At 40.6% G+C, this 17,555-nt stretch overlaps 1 protein-coding gene across 1 annotated transcript in view; it reads left to right on the top strand.

Moving 5' to 3' along the window:
- The first annotated feature begins 1,785 nt into the window (after positions 1-1,785).
- Positions 1,786-17,555, top strand: part of LOC149318354 (ephexin-1-like) — a 46,629-nt gene continuing 30,859 nt past the window's right edge. The window contains exons 1-3 of the mRNA XM_089509516.1: positions 1,786-2,055; positions 5,049-5,191; positions 9,190-9,464. Of these exons, the coding sequence (XP_089365642.1) occupies positions 1,946-2,055; positions 5,049-5,191; positions 9,190-9,464 (528 nt within the window). The 5' untranslated portion in view covers positions 1,786-1,945. The remainder of the gene's footprint in view (positions 2,056-5,048; positions 5,192-9,189; positions 9,465-17,555) is intronic.

Genomic DNA, 17,555 nt, shown 5'->3' with positions numbered 1-17,555 from the left:
ATGTTTTTGCCGCTTTGAATATGGGATAAACGTGATTTTGCTGCTTTGTTCATGGGATAATGGCACGATGATGGCAACGTCATATTAAAACCAACCCATTATTGCGCGACATTGACAGGATTTAATGCTGATTGCCTCCTGTGTGATAAAAGTACATACCTAGCTCCTCATAAGGCATGGTTTCTAGACCTTTCACCATTTTGGTCCTCCTCCTTTGGACACACTCCAATTTCTCAATATCCTTTTTGAATTGTGGTGCCCAGAACCTGACACAGCATTCTAGGTGAGGCCTGACCAAAGCAGAACAGAGCATCGCTATCGCTTCCCTCAATTCTAGACACTATGCTTCTATTGATGCAGCCTAGAATCGTATTGGCCTTTTTAGCTGCCGCAGCACACTATCAGCTCATGTTCAACTTGTGACCTATGGTAGCATTTATATGTCCATTTTGCTTGCAAATTCACTCCCTTCATGTAATTCCAGCCGTCTGAAAAGCAAGCCTCTGGATGGCTGCTGTTTCCAGATTTCCCAGTGTCTCTTGCCACAAGGAGAAAGCCTTTTTCTTAAAGGGATTCACACACACTTCCCTCGCCCCATTCTCTCCTCCTCTCGCAGGCTCTAATTGAGGGAAGAGCGGTGGGAGAAGGCAGAGAGAGGATGTTTTGCCATTCCTCCTGGACAGAAGTGGAGGACATGCCCTGGAAAAGGAGGGCATCGGGGAGTATCAGCCCTCTGTGGAACCAGGCAGACTTATGGACCCAGCCCCCTCCACACTCTGTGTGTGTGTGTGTGGTTTTATGGAGTTTGCAAAGGGAAGCCTCATCCTGCCTTCCTCTGACAGCTTCTGGAGCTTTTGGGGCAAAGAGGATTCCCCCAACAGCCCCTCCCCTCCCTGGAGCATGTGTGCATTTGTGGAAATGAGTTTTGAGCATGTTCAGAAAAGGTATTTCTATGCTGGCAAAGGGGATTTGTCTGTCTCCTTTTGATACCCAAATTCGAACCTGACCCTAAGTATTGTGCCTTTAACCCTTTGTTGTGCTCTTGTGTGTGATAACCATTAGCAAATGGGCTTGCTCTTCTGGGATGGCACTACTTTAACCATTTTTGGGATGGAAGCACACCTGTGGAAAAGCCCATAGTCTCCTTAAGCCAGGTGTCCCCCATCCTAAATCGCAAAGTTGCAATTACCTCGTGAACAAAGCGGCAAAATCACAATTACCCCATGAACAAAGCGGCAAAACCGTGATTATCCAGTGAATAAAGTGGCAAAATCCATTTTCCCCAGGGATATTTCTCCCTGTTACTAAATCTATTTTGTTAGCTTTGACCCAGCTTTCTAATCTAAAATAACCCCTCTGAGAGACATTATTATTATTATTATTATTATTGAGTCTCCTACAGACATTATTATTATTAGTCAGAGACCTTATTATTATTATTAAAGTTTCCTAGAGACTATTATTATTATTAGTCAGATACATTATTATTATTATTATTGAGTCTCTTACAGACATTATTATTATTATTATTATTAGAGTCAGAGACCTTGTTGTTGTTAAAGTTTCCTAGAGACTATTATTATTATTATTATTATTATTATTATTATTAGAGTCTCCTAGAGACATGGTCATTATTATCATTATTATCATTATGATGATGAGGCGTTATTCCCTGCTGCTCTCTTCTTCTCCTAACTAATCTGAGGGGAAACTGAGGGGGCGGCAGCCTGCCTCGCCCTCCTTCCCCTCCTTCCCCTCACTCCTCTTTCCCTCCAACAGGCTGCTCCCTTCCTACCCCGGTTTCCGTGGCAACCGTCCGCACTCCCCCAACCGCCCCGCGCCTGCGGCGGAATCGCTTCGCAGCAGCAGCAGCAGCAGCAGGAGCCCAGGAGCAGCAGGAGCAGCAGCAGCAGCAGCGCCAGAGGAGCCGGGGCTTCTTCCCGACATGGAGCTCATGGCCGCCGCCATCAGCGCCGCCTGCGCCCTGGACCACGAGGGGAAAGCGGGGGAGAGCAGCCGTCCCCACCGGGAGGAGCAGCAGGAGGAGGCGGACAGGTGAGAGCCTCCAAAGCCTTCGGCTTCCACTTCTTCTTCTTCTTCTTCTTCTTCTGCTTTGCAGGACCTGTGCCCTCCACTTTCAGCAATGTCCTCCATTTTGAGCAGGGCTAAGAAGCATGGGTTTTTTTATATTTCTATTAGTGTTCGTAGGTCCAGGTGACCAAGCGTCCTCCTTTTATCCAGGACATGTCCTACATTTCAGCCTTCCACCCAGGAGGAATTCAACAATGTCCTCCATTTTGAGCAGGGCTAAGAAACATGGATCTTTACATTTCTGTTAGTGTTTTTAGTTCAGGGTCACCAAGACATGTCCTCCTTTTTTCCAGGACTTGTCCTACATTTCAGCCTTCCACCCAGGAGGAATTCAACAATGTCCTCCATTCTGAGCATGACTTAAGAAGCATGTAGTTATGTTTATATGAGTGTTTTTAGCTAATGGTGACCAGGACCTGTCCTCCTTTTCTCCAGGACCTGTCCTCCATTTTCAGCCTATGTTTGTAGGTCAAGGTGACCAGGACCTGTCCTCCTTTCCTCCAGGACTTATGTCCTCCACTTTCAGCCTTCTGTCCAGGAGGCATTTGAAAATGTCCTCCATTCTGAGCATGGCTTTAGAAGCATGGGTTTATGTTTATAGGAGTATTTTTAGCTCAGGGTGACCAAGTTTTCTAAAGGACATGTCCTACATTTCAGCTTTCCATCCAGGAAGAATTCCATTTTGAGCACCACTAAGAAGCATGGATTTATATTAAAATTAGTGTCTTTAGCTCAGGGTGACCAGGAGGACATGTCCTCCATCTCAACCTTCTGTCCAGGAGGAATTGCAAAAGGTCCTTCATTTTGAGAATGGCTAGGAAGCATGGATTTATATTTCTATTACGGTAATGTTTGTAGCTCAGGGTGACCAGGTGTCCTCTTTCCCTAGGACATGTACTACATTTCAACCTACTGCCCAGGAGGAATTTATGTTTATATGAGTGTTTTTAGCTCAGGGTGACCAGGCGTCCTCCTTTTTGCAGGAGCTACATTTCATCCTTCTGTCCAGGAGGAACTCCAAAAGGTCCTTCATTTTAAGCATGATTAATAAGAAACATGGATTTATACTGACAGCAGTGCTTTTAGCTCAGGGTGTCCAGGTGTCCTCCTTTTTCCAGAACATGTCCTACATTTCAGCCTTCTGTCCAAAGGGTCCTCCATTTTGAGCATGGCTAAGAAGCATGAGTTTACAGTTCCTACGAGTGTTTTTAGCCCTAGGGTGACTAGAGGTCCTCCTTTTCCAGGATGTGTCAAAATTTCAACCATCCATCCAGAAGAATTCAAAAACGCCTTCTATTTTGAGTATAACGTATGTATATTTTATCCAGGCTGACCATCTGTCTTAACCTCAAAGGAGGACGAGACATCGCGAAATGTAGGATATTCAAGGAGGGGAAATGGAGGATATGACTAAACAAAAAGCTAAAAACTCATAACATAAATATGAATTCATGCTGGAAATGGGATTTGGAATTCCTCCTGGACTGAAGGTTCAGTGCATGTCTTGGAAAAGGACCATCTGGTTTACCCTGTATTTATTGGAGTGCTTTTAGCTTTTATTGAGTAATGTCCTACATTTTGTGGTGCCTTGTCCTCCTTTGCAGCGAGGACACCTGGTAACCGTGCTGTTCAGTCCTAAACCAAATGGCCCCAATTATATTGCTCCCAATATAATAAGGAAGATGGGAGGGGGGAGTCCTCTCCTGCTTTGTCCTCCTCCAGCTTTCTTTGCACTTTTCTCACTTTTGCCCTCAACCTCCTTTTTCCCCCCTTCCCAGCCCTTTCTCTTCTAAAATTGAGCTAGCATGGCATATTAGTTTGAGTGTTGGATTATGACCCTCAAGACCCTTTGAAGAAACTTGCCACAAAAACCTCATCATAGGTTTGCATCAGGGTCAGGAATTTCTTGAAGGCACATACAACAAGAACAACCTTTCTCTTCTCCTGCCTCACCGAGTTATTCTGTCCTTGCCTGCGCCCCTCATGTTTTTCTGTCTGTGCTGTCAAATGAACCCCTCCCCCCAAAAAACCCCAGCATAACGGGTCACAACCATCCCATATTTCACATGTGATTGGAGAGGAGGACATCCAAAGCTGAGGAGAATGTGCCCCATTTTAAATATCTGAACCTAGTGCTCAAAGGAAGGTCTGACTCCTCATTTTCTTGGTGCCTTTTTCTCCAGCGCTTGAGAAGTGGCTTGTCGTTTTTGTATGCCTTCAAGCCATTTCCGACTTATGGCCACCCTAAGAGTGCTAGCATTGTGTAGTCATTTGAGTGTTGATTGAACTATGACTCTGGAGACCAGGGTTCAATTCCCAGCTCAGCCATGAAACCCACTGTGTGACCTTGGGCAAGTCACACTCTCTCAACCTCCAGAGGATAGCAATGGCAACCCCCCTCTGAAGAAACCTGCCAAGAAAACCCCATGATATGTTCGCCTTAGGGCCGCCATAACCGGGAAATGACTTGAAGGTACATAACAACAAGATGACCCTGCATAGGATTTTCTGGAGCTGGGAGTGTGCGACTCACCCATTGGGTTTCCATGGATAAGACCCAAACCCTGGTCTCCAGAGTTGTAGTCCAGTGCTCAAACCACCCCATCATTGTCCTCCCCCCACACACACACACCTCCCTTTATCAGCGTCATAGAATCATGGAATCATAGAGTTGGAAAAGACCACAAGGGCCATCCAGTCCAACCCCCTGCATCATTTCAATGAGGCTTACTGGTTGGTCTCTTAACCCTGTGCACAGAGGCACTCAGGTTCACCAGCAACCTGAAAGAGCAGTAAGGGACTGATGGTTTACTCTGACCCTTTTAAGCGCTTGTAGTAGCCCAAATCATAAATCATTGCTGCTTTTGGGTAGTGGCAGTGACCCTGGATGGTGGTGACTAGGGGTGATGCAGAACAGCAGCCAAGTACCACGCTTCTGTTTCCTCTTCTTCCCAAAGTGGCTCTCCTTCCATGTCTGGACCAATTGCTCTTCCGGAAGAGAGTTCTGTGCATCCTGACGGCCCACCTGTTTTCCCTGAGGCCCTACAAATGATTCATCCCATGACAGCTGACTCCTGGAAAAATTTCATTGAGCAAATAGGTAAGAAAAGCATTTGGACAGCAGTCTTGGGAATGACAAGTTACAAAGCAGTGTGCCTCGTAGGTGCTTGTTGCCATATTTTGTTTGGGGAAAGCAGCTTGACAGCAGAGAAGGTGTAAGGAAAGTGTAAGGTACTTAACACTTTCTCCTCTGAATTGCCACTTCATATGATTTAGTAAGCTGCTGTGGAGGGTGGTAGACTCTTCTTTGGGAGTCTTTAAATAGAGGTTGGATGGCCATCTTTCAGGAGTGCTTTAGCCGTGTGTGCTTGCATGGCAGAGTCTTAGCCTTTGTATTCCCCTCCAGCTCTATCTTTGATTCCCTTTCTGAAATGAGAATCCAGCTGTTTGCTCTCCTTTTGGAAGCACACACGTTTGAAGCACCAAGTTTTGGGATGCTGGGGATGAGAGGAAAATAAAACTGAGAGCTTATTTGGAAGGGGAAAACAGGCATGAAAAGATGTAACACTTCTCTTCCTCCTCCCATCTTCTCTCAGTTTTCCCCTACTGAAGCTGCTTTTCTGAAACAAAAATGGTGTTGGAAGCTTAGGATGCATATTACGTTTAACATTTAGTCAGCATTTATGTAGTATTCCACCCAGTGGGATTTCCATTTACATAAGCATGCAAAGGATTTAGTATTTTCATATTTTATAACAATGTACAAGACCTAAGAAACTAACTGCATGCCAACTGTTTGTGGAACAAGTGGATGGAACAATGTAAATACCATTTTTAATTACTAAGGTAATAAATATATCAAAAAAGGGGAAAAATTAATACAAACTAGAAAACAACTTGAACCAAAATATGTAAGAAAAACACATACCCCCCCCCCCAAATAGTATGAACACATTCTTTTCATGTAAAAGAAATACTTAAGCAAGATGATTCCAAAACATCATTATTTAACTGTACAAGGCACTAGCAGCAGCAGTGCTCCTATTGCATATGCCCAAATACAATTATGGTCCTTTAAATATTGTTGTCGGTTTCAGCAGTCACATGAGAATTGAACCATCTTCCTTTGCTGACCTCTTATTAGTTTCCAGTCCAGAAAAATGAAACTCATCTTCTATCACTGGAGTAATATTCAGAGACCTTCATTAGACTGAGCTCAGCTGTGTTTGATGGTATAAATCAGGGAAGCTCTTGAGGACTAAGAAATACTTGTGTCCTTCTATGACTGTAATGTAAAAAACTGTTCCATATTACAATCAATGGCACTAATATCTGGATTATTTTAATATATATATAGATGATAATTTGTTTCCAAATTATTTTAGGGTACATTCTTTCTTGTAGCTGTATATTTCTTTGCTTTTTTGGTCCAGTGATTTATTAAGATTCTGGAACTTGGTATTATGTTTGCAGAAAATACACAAAAGTTTAGCTGTATGCTCCTCTATCAAACAAAAAGCCTTAAAGTTGTGTGTGTGTCTGTGTTTGTGTGTATCACTAGTGTTGAATAATTTTTCTCCCTCTCTTACTATATTCAGTGCCCTGTTTAGTGTTAAGGAGATTATTAACAGAAATTTCAACAGCTACTGAGAATATTTAACAAAGTAGTTCAAGTGGAATTATACAAACATCTTTTCCACATAATGCATTTAAGAGCAATCTCTCCTTTTCAGTATAGTGTGGGAAGCTAAAAGGAAAGTGCATGGTTTCCAAGGTACAGTTTCTCCTATTGCTATTTTAATCCCATTTTGAACAGTGTTCCAGAAAGAAGTGATTACTGAATATACTCACTGTTTGGGAAAGCATTCTATTTGGTCACCTTCCCACTGCAAAATGTGTGTGCATCTAAGATTATAATTTAAATATAGTCACAGTTGTGTATAACATATTAAACTGATAGGCATAATGTGTCTTTGGGAAAGTGAATCTTCTTTGGATTCCAGTCTGAAATTTAAAGGAACTGAAGCCTGCCCACAAAATAGGTTGCATAGCTCCTTCAGAGTCTAGATGAAGTGGAATGGATTAAGCAGCCTACAGATATGTAAATAACTGACTGCCACTGCGCATGGATTTGTGCATGCATTTAAGGGGTTATAATTTTAATTTACATTTATAGAATCATAGAGTTGGAAAAGATCTCAAGGGGTATAAAATTCAACCCCCTGCCATGCAGGAAGCCACAATCAAAGCATCCCCCGACAGATGGCCTTCCAACCTCTGTTTAAAAACCTCCAAAGAAGGAGACTCCACCATATTCTGAAAGAGTGTGTTCCACTGTCGAACAGCTCTTGCTGTCAGGAACTTCTTTCTAATGTTGAGCTAAAATCTCTTTTCCTGTAGTTTGAATCCATTGGTATGGGTCCTGTTCTCTGGTTTTGAGGGAATTATGGCTAGATAGTGATGTATTCAAGTCTTCACATCTCAAATCCAGTCTCAAATCACTACCTTCAAGTCTCAAGTTGAGTCTCAAGTCCTTGCAAATTACTTTCAAGTCAAGACTCAAGATGAATCTCAAGTCTGGGAGCCAGCTTTTAACACAGGGCATGTTTCTCAGAGAGGAACACAAAACACATTAGGCAATGGACTAGAGGTGAGGATTGAGGTCTGCTTGGCAGCCTGTACCTGCTGCAAGCCTCAAGCCAACTGCCTAATACATTAGATGTTCTTATCGAAGAATTCAGCCCCATGCTTTTGGAGTGGGTTTGCCTGCTGCCTGAAGTAAATGGAACAAGCAGGTTACTCACTGAAAATATACAAGTCTCAAGTCAAGTCGAGTTATAAGCGAAGCAGACTGGCACAAAACGCCAGTTTGGGGGCAGCGTGGGGGTGTAGCATTTAGGTGACACATGCCCTGATGCAGCCCCCAAACTAGCATCACACCACCCACTCAACCACATAGCGGGCAGTGTTGTGCAGTTGCTGCAGCCCCGATCCAGTGCTGAAAAAGGGCGGCATCAAGCCACCCCTATTCAACCATCTGTTTCAGCCCTAAGTGCAAAGTCAAGTCATTGAAGTGACTTAAGTCTGACTTAAGTCTAAGTCAGTTGACTTGAGTTTACATCACTGTGGCTAGAGCTACATAGCTTTCCCAGTTATTATTATTATTATTATTAACCTTTATTTATAAAGCGCTGTAAATTTACACAGCACTGTACATACAGTCTTTTTAATTAGACGGTTCCCTGCCCTCAGGCAAATATTACGGCAGTATTGTAAACCATGGAAGAGATAATTCTCAAATTAAAGAGAGCGAAGGAATACTGAAGCATGTTGCATATTTTAGCATATTTCTGAAGTAGCTTTCTAAAGGGTTTACTTTTTAATGCTGTAATGTTTTTGGAATCATCAATTTAGGTAGCTATATTTTTATACAATCTATACAATTGAGGTAGATACATTTTTTGCTTGGAATTCCAATATTTTTATTTGGTTGCTTCAGTGGTTTCTTTTCATTTAGACCAGAAAAATGTCTTTCATGTGATCATACTTTTTTTTAAAAATCTACCTTTCCTCTTGGCATCAAGAACTAAGGAAAGGTAGATGTAAAATTTGATTGGCTACATTTTTGTGTGTTGGAATGGCCAAGTATTTGCTCATGTACAAAATCTCACTGATCATTATATTTTGGCCTGGAAACATTTATCCTCCAAATCAAACAAGCTAGTAGTTTTGAGATTTGGGACATGTTCTTTTTGTTCTGTCTAATAATTATGCACTTGGATTATTGGCTTTAACCAGCTTGAGCTATGTGTTATTTAGTTGTCATTCTGTAGCTTGGAAGGCAGAGATCAAAAACTCAATCCTCCATATACTAACCAATTTGGGAGTTTCTGCTCTAGTATTCTCTTTGTCTGAGACTACAACATTCAATTTTCCAAGCTGTTCTGACTGAAGTAAGGAATGAATATAGCTGCAGTTTGTGCAAATCTATTAATTGATCTGGACTCGATTTAGGAGTAGATATACTGAAATATTTATTTTTGTCATAGAAAAATGATATTTGTTCAGTAACATCTGATGTTCTTTGGTACTTTCTAGGTCTCTTATATCAAGAATATCGGGATAAATCCACACGTCAAGAGATTGAAACTAGGCGGCTGCAGGATTCGCAAACAGATACTGAAGAGTGCTTAACTAGTGAAGAGGCACCATCAGAAACTGAACCTACAAATGCCATTGAGAGTAAAGCTGTTCCTCAGATCAACTTGCTCAGGAATTCCACGTCAAGATTTAATTTATGGCAGGATCTTCCAGAAGTCAGAAGCAGTGGGGTTCTGAATATTCTCCAACCAGATGAGATCAGACTTCAAGAGGTAATGGCAGCTTCAGGGGAAGATGAACATTACATTTGTGTGTTTGTAATGAAGCTAATTGTAGCCTGATTCACTTCATGGCATTCTTTAAAGTTATGTTTTCTATGTAGTCTTAAATTTTCTTCCTTTGCTCTTAAAAGGTCAGTGAACATTCTGTTTCTTCTCAGGCTCAATCTCAAGCTATCAGAGCAGAATTGGTCTTCTGGAGAATGATTACAGTATTTATCAGAAGGCATAGCTGGGGCTAAAATTGATAAAGTTGATATTTTTAAAATTAATAAAAGTGTAAATTAAAAATATCAGAAGCAGCAAGGCAGTCAGAAGGGTGTAAAATAATACTGAAGCAAAACAAAATTCAGGGAAATATATGAGTTACTTGCATCACTCTTCAGTGTGAAAGACACTGGAAAAACTCCCACTCCTTTGTTTTCAAGCAGTGTAGATGAAGTTCTGCAAGCCAGATAGAAATGACTGTTTTTTTAATTCAGCAGACTAAATAGTAACAAGTCACTGTGAATGGATGGCATTCACCCAAGACTCCTTGAAACCCTTAACTGGTTGATCTTTTAAGTAAAATATGTAACATATCACTGAAATCCTGCTTTGTTCCTTAATGACAGGAAGTAGACAGTGTCACACACTGATTTTACAAAATGATCTCAGGGGATCCCACAAGATATTGATTAGTTAGATATATTTACAGCTAGATTGATGGAAAGCAGCATTCAGATTTAAGTTTATTATTAATCCAAGAATTTCTACTCCACTCTGGTTTGCAATCAAACTACAAAAGAATGAAATAATAAAATACAACATATACAGTTATGAAAATGCAACAAAGAAAAATGAGAACTAAAAACAAACTCATTACAAAACAGCCAGGATAAGGGAGAAATAATAAAGATGTCAAAAATATACAGTAAAAGGAAAAACTTTCCTGAGACAAGGGGATAAAAATCAAGATAAGGCAAGTCTTGCCTCACCAACCTGCTATGATTTTTTAAAAAAGTCCAAAACCACATAAATCCAGTGAGTACTTTGGAATACTGTGTGTTGTTTTGGCTACCCATTACTATAAACTGGACAATTTTGTGCTGGAGAAGATATATTCTAGGATTATACTGTTGTACATAGAATCCTAGATTAGTCAGATAATTGTTTTCTTTTTGTCCTGTGTAGAATCAAACACAACAACTATGCAGTAAAACGATGGAAATAGTTTTGGAGTTCAGGCAGTCATCAGATGGAACACTATGGTATATATCTATGCCATGGTTTAGCATTACAAAAATAAGCTCCGGCTATTACTCACCCATGGGTTTGTATGCTCCTCCTCTTATCCAGCATGTTTGTGAAGAGGAAATTGGAAATTTCTCCTGTTTTTTGATTAACCACAGTTAAGCATGTTGCTTGAATCCTTACCAGTAATTAGCGAAACCAAGGAAGTTGTCTTGGTTTCAACAAACACAGTTAAGATTAAACTAATATGTTTCAGGGCTGGAAAACACAATGAATTATGGTTAATAAAAAAAAGAAGTGAACGTTTCTGAATTCTTCTTCATGGCGATCCCAGAGGAAGTGGGAAGCATATGAGCCTTGAGGGAGACTAGACTTATAACTCTACACTGTTTTTAACAAATTTGTGAACAAACCAATACATCTAATTTAGACATAATTTTAAAAGGTCTAATCATGTTAAAAAGTTGTTCTATATGTGGAATCCATGTGGTAGGACTGGAACAGACCCTGCTGAATTCCAAGCTTTCATAAACAGAAACCAGCAAATCTTGTACAACCCAGAGTAGTGGTGGTGATGCTGTGTGCTTTCAAGTTGTTTTTGACTTATGGTAACTCTACAGCAAACCTGTCACAGGCCTTTCTAGGCAAGATTTGTTTGGAAGGGGTTTGCCTTTCTGCCTTCCTCTGAGTCTGGGAGAATGCAAGAGTTACTCTGTCTGAGCAGGGATTTGAACCTTGGTCTCCAGAGTCATAGTCCAACACTCAAACCACTACAGCATGCTGGCTCTACAACTTCATTGGTAATTGCATTTCCAAAATCCAGGATTTTAGTGTGGGTGGATTGGTTAGAAGTGTTTATATCTAGAAACAAAAGATAGCAGCAAAGACAGGAGTTCCATGGTGTTTTTAATTCAGATGTTACTAAATGTCCCCATGTGACTTTCCTCACTGAATTTACCAAAATTAAAATGAGTATCCTGCTAGTGTGAATGCTGATTTTCTCCAGTGTTGTTATACCTGTCTTGTATGGATGGGACTATGTTTTAGAGAACATCAGTTGTGCCAGCCATGCTATGTCGCCCAGTGCTGTTTTCCAAATTTTGCTCAGGGCAATAGAGAGTAGTGTAAATTAGGTTTGCCATGTAGACAAATATTGTTCATTGTCCTTTAAATGTGCGTGTGAGTGTGTGTGTACATACGCATGCGCACTGAGGAAATATAGTCAATGGGAGCAGCACTGTGAAGTTAATTGTAACAACAATGGAGGAAAGTGTAGGTCAAGGGGCATGATTTGCATCTTCCTGGATCCCATAACATTCTATTTTTTCATGCAGTTGTCCCTCCATATTTGCAGGGCCCCTCATTCATTCATTCATTCCTTTGCTCCCTCAGGTGGGGGGTGAGGAAGAGGGAAGGGGTAGCCCAATATACTATTAGCTCCAATACACCATGAGGGATAAAGTTGCCCATCTCCTCTGCTGTGATTGCTGGCATTGGGGTGCTTTACCCTGGTTGCTGATAACTTCTCTCCAGCCAAGCCCACCCATGAGATCAATGGTGAGGGGAGAGATGTGTTATTTTATCATTCTGTTGCCTGACTTTGGACCAACTTCACTAGCAGGGCTCTGCTGGGGAGGGGGAAGCAGCAACTGGGGTGAAATGCTCTATTGCCAAAAATCACAGCAAAGGAGATGGGCAGTTTCCATCTTCTCTCTCTCTCTCTCTCTCTCTCTCTCTCTCTCTCTCTCTCTCTCTCTGTGTGTGTGTGTGTGTGTGTGTGTGTGTGTGTGTGTGTGTGTCAGGACACATTAAAATGCATTTTAAAAATAAATCAACAAATGATTTGGATGTGTGTGTTCCTTACTCATTATCACTCACTGGAACACAAAGGGGTAAAAAGTATTGGATGGAAGAGGCAACCAGTTAGAGCACAAGTTGACAAGACTGATAGGTAAACAATAAGGCTATTGGTTGGTAGGTTTTTGGTGTGCTGGGAAGAAAGAAAAAGTGCATCCCTTTTGTACTGATTTGAATTTGGGCATGGGAAATGCATGACAGTCATACAACATGAATCCAGTTTATTTTTAGTAGGCATGGCACCGCAGAGCAGGAAAATGTAAGGTAAAACTGATGTTTTTTCATCAGTGCAAACAATCCCTACAATATTTTTTCCAGGACTGGCAATATAAAAAAATATGTAAACAGAAATCTAAACACATAAAGCAAGCATTTTATAAAAATAATAAGAAAAAAACATTCTTCATATTGCCCTGCTGTGACTTCTATACACAGTGGATTGCACTGGAAGACTGGGGATTAACAATTTTTTGTATACAATAAGAATATTCTCTCTTGCTTCTGATACCTAACCTATATTTGGAACCATTGGTGTATATAATTGGATATTTAAATTACATGTCTGCGATGTGAAATTTAACACAGAGTCAACATTGTTGGGTCCTGCATGCTGTCACCGTTGCAAAAAGACCTATACTTCACATTTAGAAGGTTAAACATTCACCATCTGTTGTCTGATGGTCAGAAGATCTTAATGCTTTATTTACACAGGAACATTTAGACATACAGGTGGTAAATGCAAGAAAATGTATTCTTAGAACTATGGTCTGCTTATATCAATGTATATCTCAACACCTAGCCCTTTTTCTTCCTCTTTACCTCTCTCTTCTGTTTTTTATCTCCCTCTACTTTTATGTTTTTTGACTTTGTAATCATATGTTAAAAATCTAATAATTATATAAAATATAATGTGTGTGTGTGTGTGTGTGAGAGAGAGAGAGAGAGAGAGAGCTTGGACTAATGCCAAGGGGCCATCCGCTGGTCTCAGGTTTTGGCTCAGGAATTTCAAGGACTGGGATGCTGATGAGCTGATAAACCTAGTGGAAATGCTACATTTTCAAAGGACTGGGCAAGGTGATACTGGCAGTGTAATCCTATGGATGTTTCATCAGAAGGAATTTCTGTTATGTTCATGGGGACTTACTCCCAGGAAAGTTTGCATACTACTGCAGTCATAATGTGCAAATCAATTCCGTGTTTTTGCTAAGGACCTGCTAATTTGGACTGAATTTATAAAATGTAAAAATAGTTGATGAGTTTAGAGGTAATGTAAGGCCCCCAGATCCAGTACTGGCTCTTGAGAAAGGTCAGACATTTCTCATTTACACTTTGTACTGTCATTCTATGCATCTGAGTCATTTTCTGTTTAACATTACTCATTCTACAGATGTTTTAAGTTCCAAAAACTGGGAGCTTTGAAAGGCAGTATTAAGGAATTAAGCGTGGTAGATATTTGACTCTCTGGCTGAAGACTGTAACTAGGGCAGACTGATCTGAATTACGTCTTAATTTAAGTATTATTGTGCCTTATGCTTGTTTATGATTTATGCTGCTGCTAAAATAGCAATTTTATTCTTTTTTAAAATTAGTTTAATAAAGAAAGCAAAACAAATCAAAATTAACTGACAGTAAACAGATAAAAAGCTGAACCCACTTACAATAAATAAAAGATTAATCATTTCAAAATAAATATGTATAAATATTCAAAACTAACAGTCTTTTATTTGAAAAATACAAGAAGTTCAAAGGTAATTTTAAAAGAGGAAAAAACACAGCTCAGGAATGCCATTCATGTGGTATCCTCTTGTAGAGCACAAAGACATTTATTAGTCAAATCATTTACCAGTCTCTAAATAATTCCTAATTTAAGAGGTTGTGGTTGTCTACAATCAAAGCAGAATGGTAGTCCACAATTTAAGAATCACTAATCTGGAGGTTGGGTGGGAGTTTTCTATGGATAATGAAGACTGTATTTAGGGGAAAAAGGCACCTTTGAAAATATGCACTTCTGACAGATTTGGTTAACTAGGGGTACCTTTTTGAGAGAGAAGAAAGAATGGATAGTGAAAAGGGCTGATGTGTAAAGCAAAGTTCAAAAGTCTACATTTAGAATTAAACTGGAGGAAAAGATAACATTTGTATTAGTTGCTTTGTTGTGGTTAACCATAACCAGATGTGTTCTCATAAGATAAATTAGCACATATAATCTAAAGTAGGGCTGGGCAACTGTGGAAGACTTGGGGGCCACATTAGCTGTCCAGGAGATCTTGGAAGGCCACATTCCACACTGTGCCGCTTCCATAAAATAAAAAAACAAAACACTCAAAACTTCTTTTTTGTCCCCAAATACACCCTAGGGAGTATGTTTTAGGCCGGGCCTTCCTAGGCACTCAGATGACATTTTGAGGCAAAACAAACATGTTTTGGAAACATTTCACAAAAATTCATTTTGACTCCTTGGGGTTTCAGTGGAGGTCAAACATGGTGGAAACATGTTTTTCTGGGTCAGCCGGAAAAGTCAGCAGTAGCAGAACATGTTATAAACCATCCTGGGCACAAAATGCTGTTTGAAAACACTGAAATTCTGGACCATATCAACAACTGTCAGGTTAGAATGCACAGGGAAGCCATTGAAATCCATAAATACCTGGATAACTTCAACAGGAAAGAAGAAACTCTTAAAGTAAAGAAAGTTTGGCTACCAGTCCTGAAAAATACCAAAATCAAGAACCAGCAACTGCAAATGAAAACCACCCCGGGTGAGGGGGGTTTCCCAGCAGACAATGGATCATTAATGAAATAGACATCCTGAGGCCTTGCCATTCAACTACAGAACAATACACAGATTAATATACAAATCATTTCCCCTCAACCAACAGCATATATATACCCCACTCGCTTCCATGCCAGCATTCTCTGAAGATGTCAGCCACAGCTGCGGACGAAATGTCGGGAATAAACTCTTCTGGAACATGGCCTCTTAGCCCGAAAAACCCACCAAAAATTATGGTGGAAACAGCTACTAGAGACTATCATGGGGCATTATGAAGCAAAACATTTTTTAATGGTCCTGGGAAGCCTATAGGACACATTTTGCCCATCCTTGATCTAAAACATATCCAGAGTGACTACAGACTTTATCACACAGGGTAAAATCAGGGGATTCAAAAGGCATTGTCCAGAGAAAGTCGCACAATCACGGCTAAGATTATCACACACATCACGATTAGAAAGGGCTTATCCAGGGAATAACTAGCAGCAAATCATTCACAGGATTTCCCTGTGAATGATTTGTTGCTAGCTATTCCCTGGTTACAGTATTCCCAGGATAAGCCCTCTCTAATTGCGACGTCATGTGATAATCTTAGCCACGATCACTTTCCCTGGATAATGCCTCTAGATTTCTCCCGTGTGATAAAGTCCTACCTTAAATGCCATTTCAATGAGAACAGGATAATTAAGCATACATCATGGTTCAATAAGAATTTATGTGTCAAAAGCATAATAGGATTGTGGCCAGGGCTTGTAGCTCTAGCATAAAGAGAATCTGATACTACTGCAGTAGTAATTGGAATATTATATGTATGTATAGTTTTTGCCTTATATATATTCCACTGGAGTATGTATGTCAGTAGCTACTAACAATAGTAAGGGCATTTCCCCTTGCTTACAGAGCTGATGGGCCATAATGGCAAGTTAGTAGAAGTTCTTGTTTTCACTTCAACAACAGCTTTAAAAGAAGACAGAATTAGACTAACAAGATTTATACAGTGACAGTACAGATATATATTGGGAGAGAAATGCTAAGAAAAAGGAAACACATTCTTGTTTATGAGTACAACACTGCAAGAAGCTATTAGCAAAAGGAAAATAACTGAAATTGATAGTTTGTCCTCAGTCACAGCACAAGTAAACTGCTTAGAAAAAGTTTAAGGATGTTTATATGATAATTAATGCAAATAATAATTTGTCCTCCCTCTGCCAGGTGTCTGAAAGGAGGCAAAATAAATAGCCTGCCAGTTTTGAGTTCCCTCTTAAAAGCAGTGCTGGGTCTCTGTGTTTAGCACTTTCTATATTGAAATCAATTGTGGGTAAATAAAAAAGTGAGCTTGAAAGAGTAAGCATATATATGTTAAAAAAAACAACTTTCAAATCATAGGGTGCATCTGCATTGTAGAAATAATGCAGTTTGATAGCACTTTAACTGCCATGGGTGCATCCTACAGAATCCTGAGAGTTGTAGTTTTGTGAGGCACCAACACTCTTTGGAAGAGAAGGCTGAAAATCTTGTAAAACTACAAATCCCAGGATTACATAGGATGGAGTTACAGCATTTAAGTTGTGTCAGACTGCATAATTTTACAGTATAGATACACCCACGTTCTAAAAACTAGATTTACGTCTTCATATTTTTGTTTTTAAGACTAATCAGACTAAGAGGCCAAGCATTTTGCCACTTCCCGAAGGCCTGGAGAAGCGGTGGGACTGGGGCCTCTGGGGCTGCTGCTGTGGATGTCCAGGCCCCAATCCAGAGGGGAAAGGGGCAGGTGCAGGCCACCTCAAAGGGGTGGTCTGTATCCCGCCTTAGTTTAGGTGCAGGACAAGGATAAAAGAATGAGTTGTGGTTTTAGTTTTTAAAAAAAACAAAGTTTCAAATTTTGATAATTGAAAATTGCAGTAACTGCAAAATATAATGGGCTGAAGTATTTAGACCTCCAAGTGATATAAGGAAGGAGAAAGAACAGAAATGGAAGTCCGTCCTCGCAATGGGGCTCATGCGCGGCGGTGCGGGCATGCGCGGGGCGCAACGGGCCCGCGCGCCCATTCAATTGAATGGGACGCGCCGCCCCTTCTGCCCCGCACAAGCCCCGCGGCTTGAGCACGTATGCTCAAGGCCACGTATGGCGCGCCCGCATATGGCGTGGGCGTGCTGTATATCACTGATAGATAGCTTTATTTATCTAGACATCTGTTGAGCATCAAACACAAGAAAAC

This window comes from Sceloporus occidentalis, unplaced genomic scaffold (genome assembly GCF_023333645.1).
Source record: "Sceloporus occidentalis isolate IW3139 unplaced genomic scaffold, rSceOcc1.0.p SCAF_2, whole genome shotgun sequence".
NCBI classification, from domain to species: domain Eukaryota; kingdom Metazoa; phylum Chordata; class Lepidosauria; order Squamata; family Phrynosomatidae; genus Sceloporus; species Sceloporus occidentalis.
This window is presented reverse-complemented; position numbering and strand designations above follow the sequence as displayed.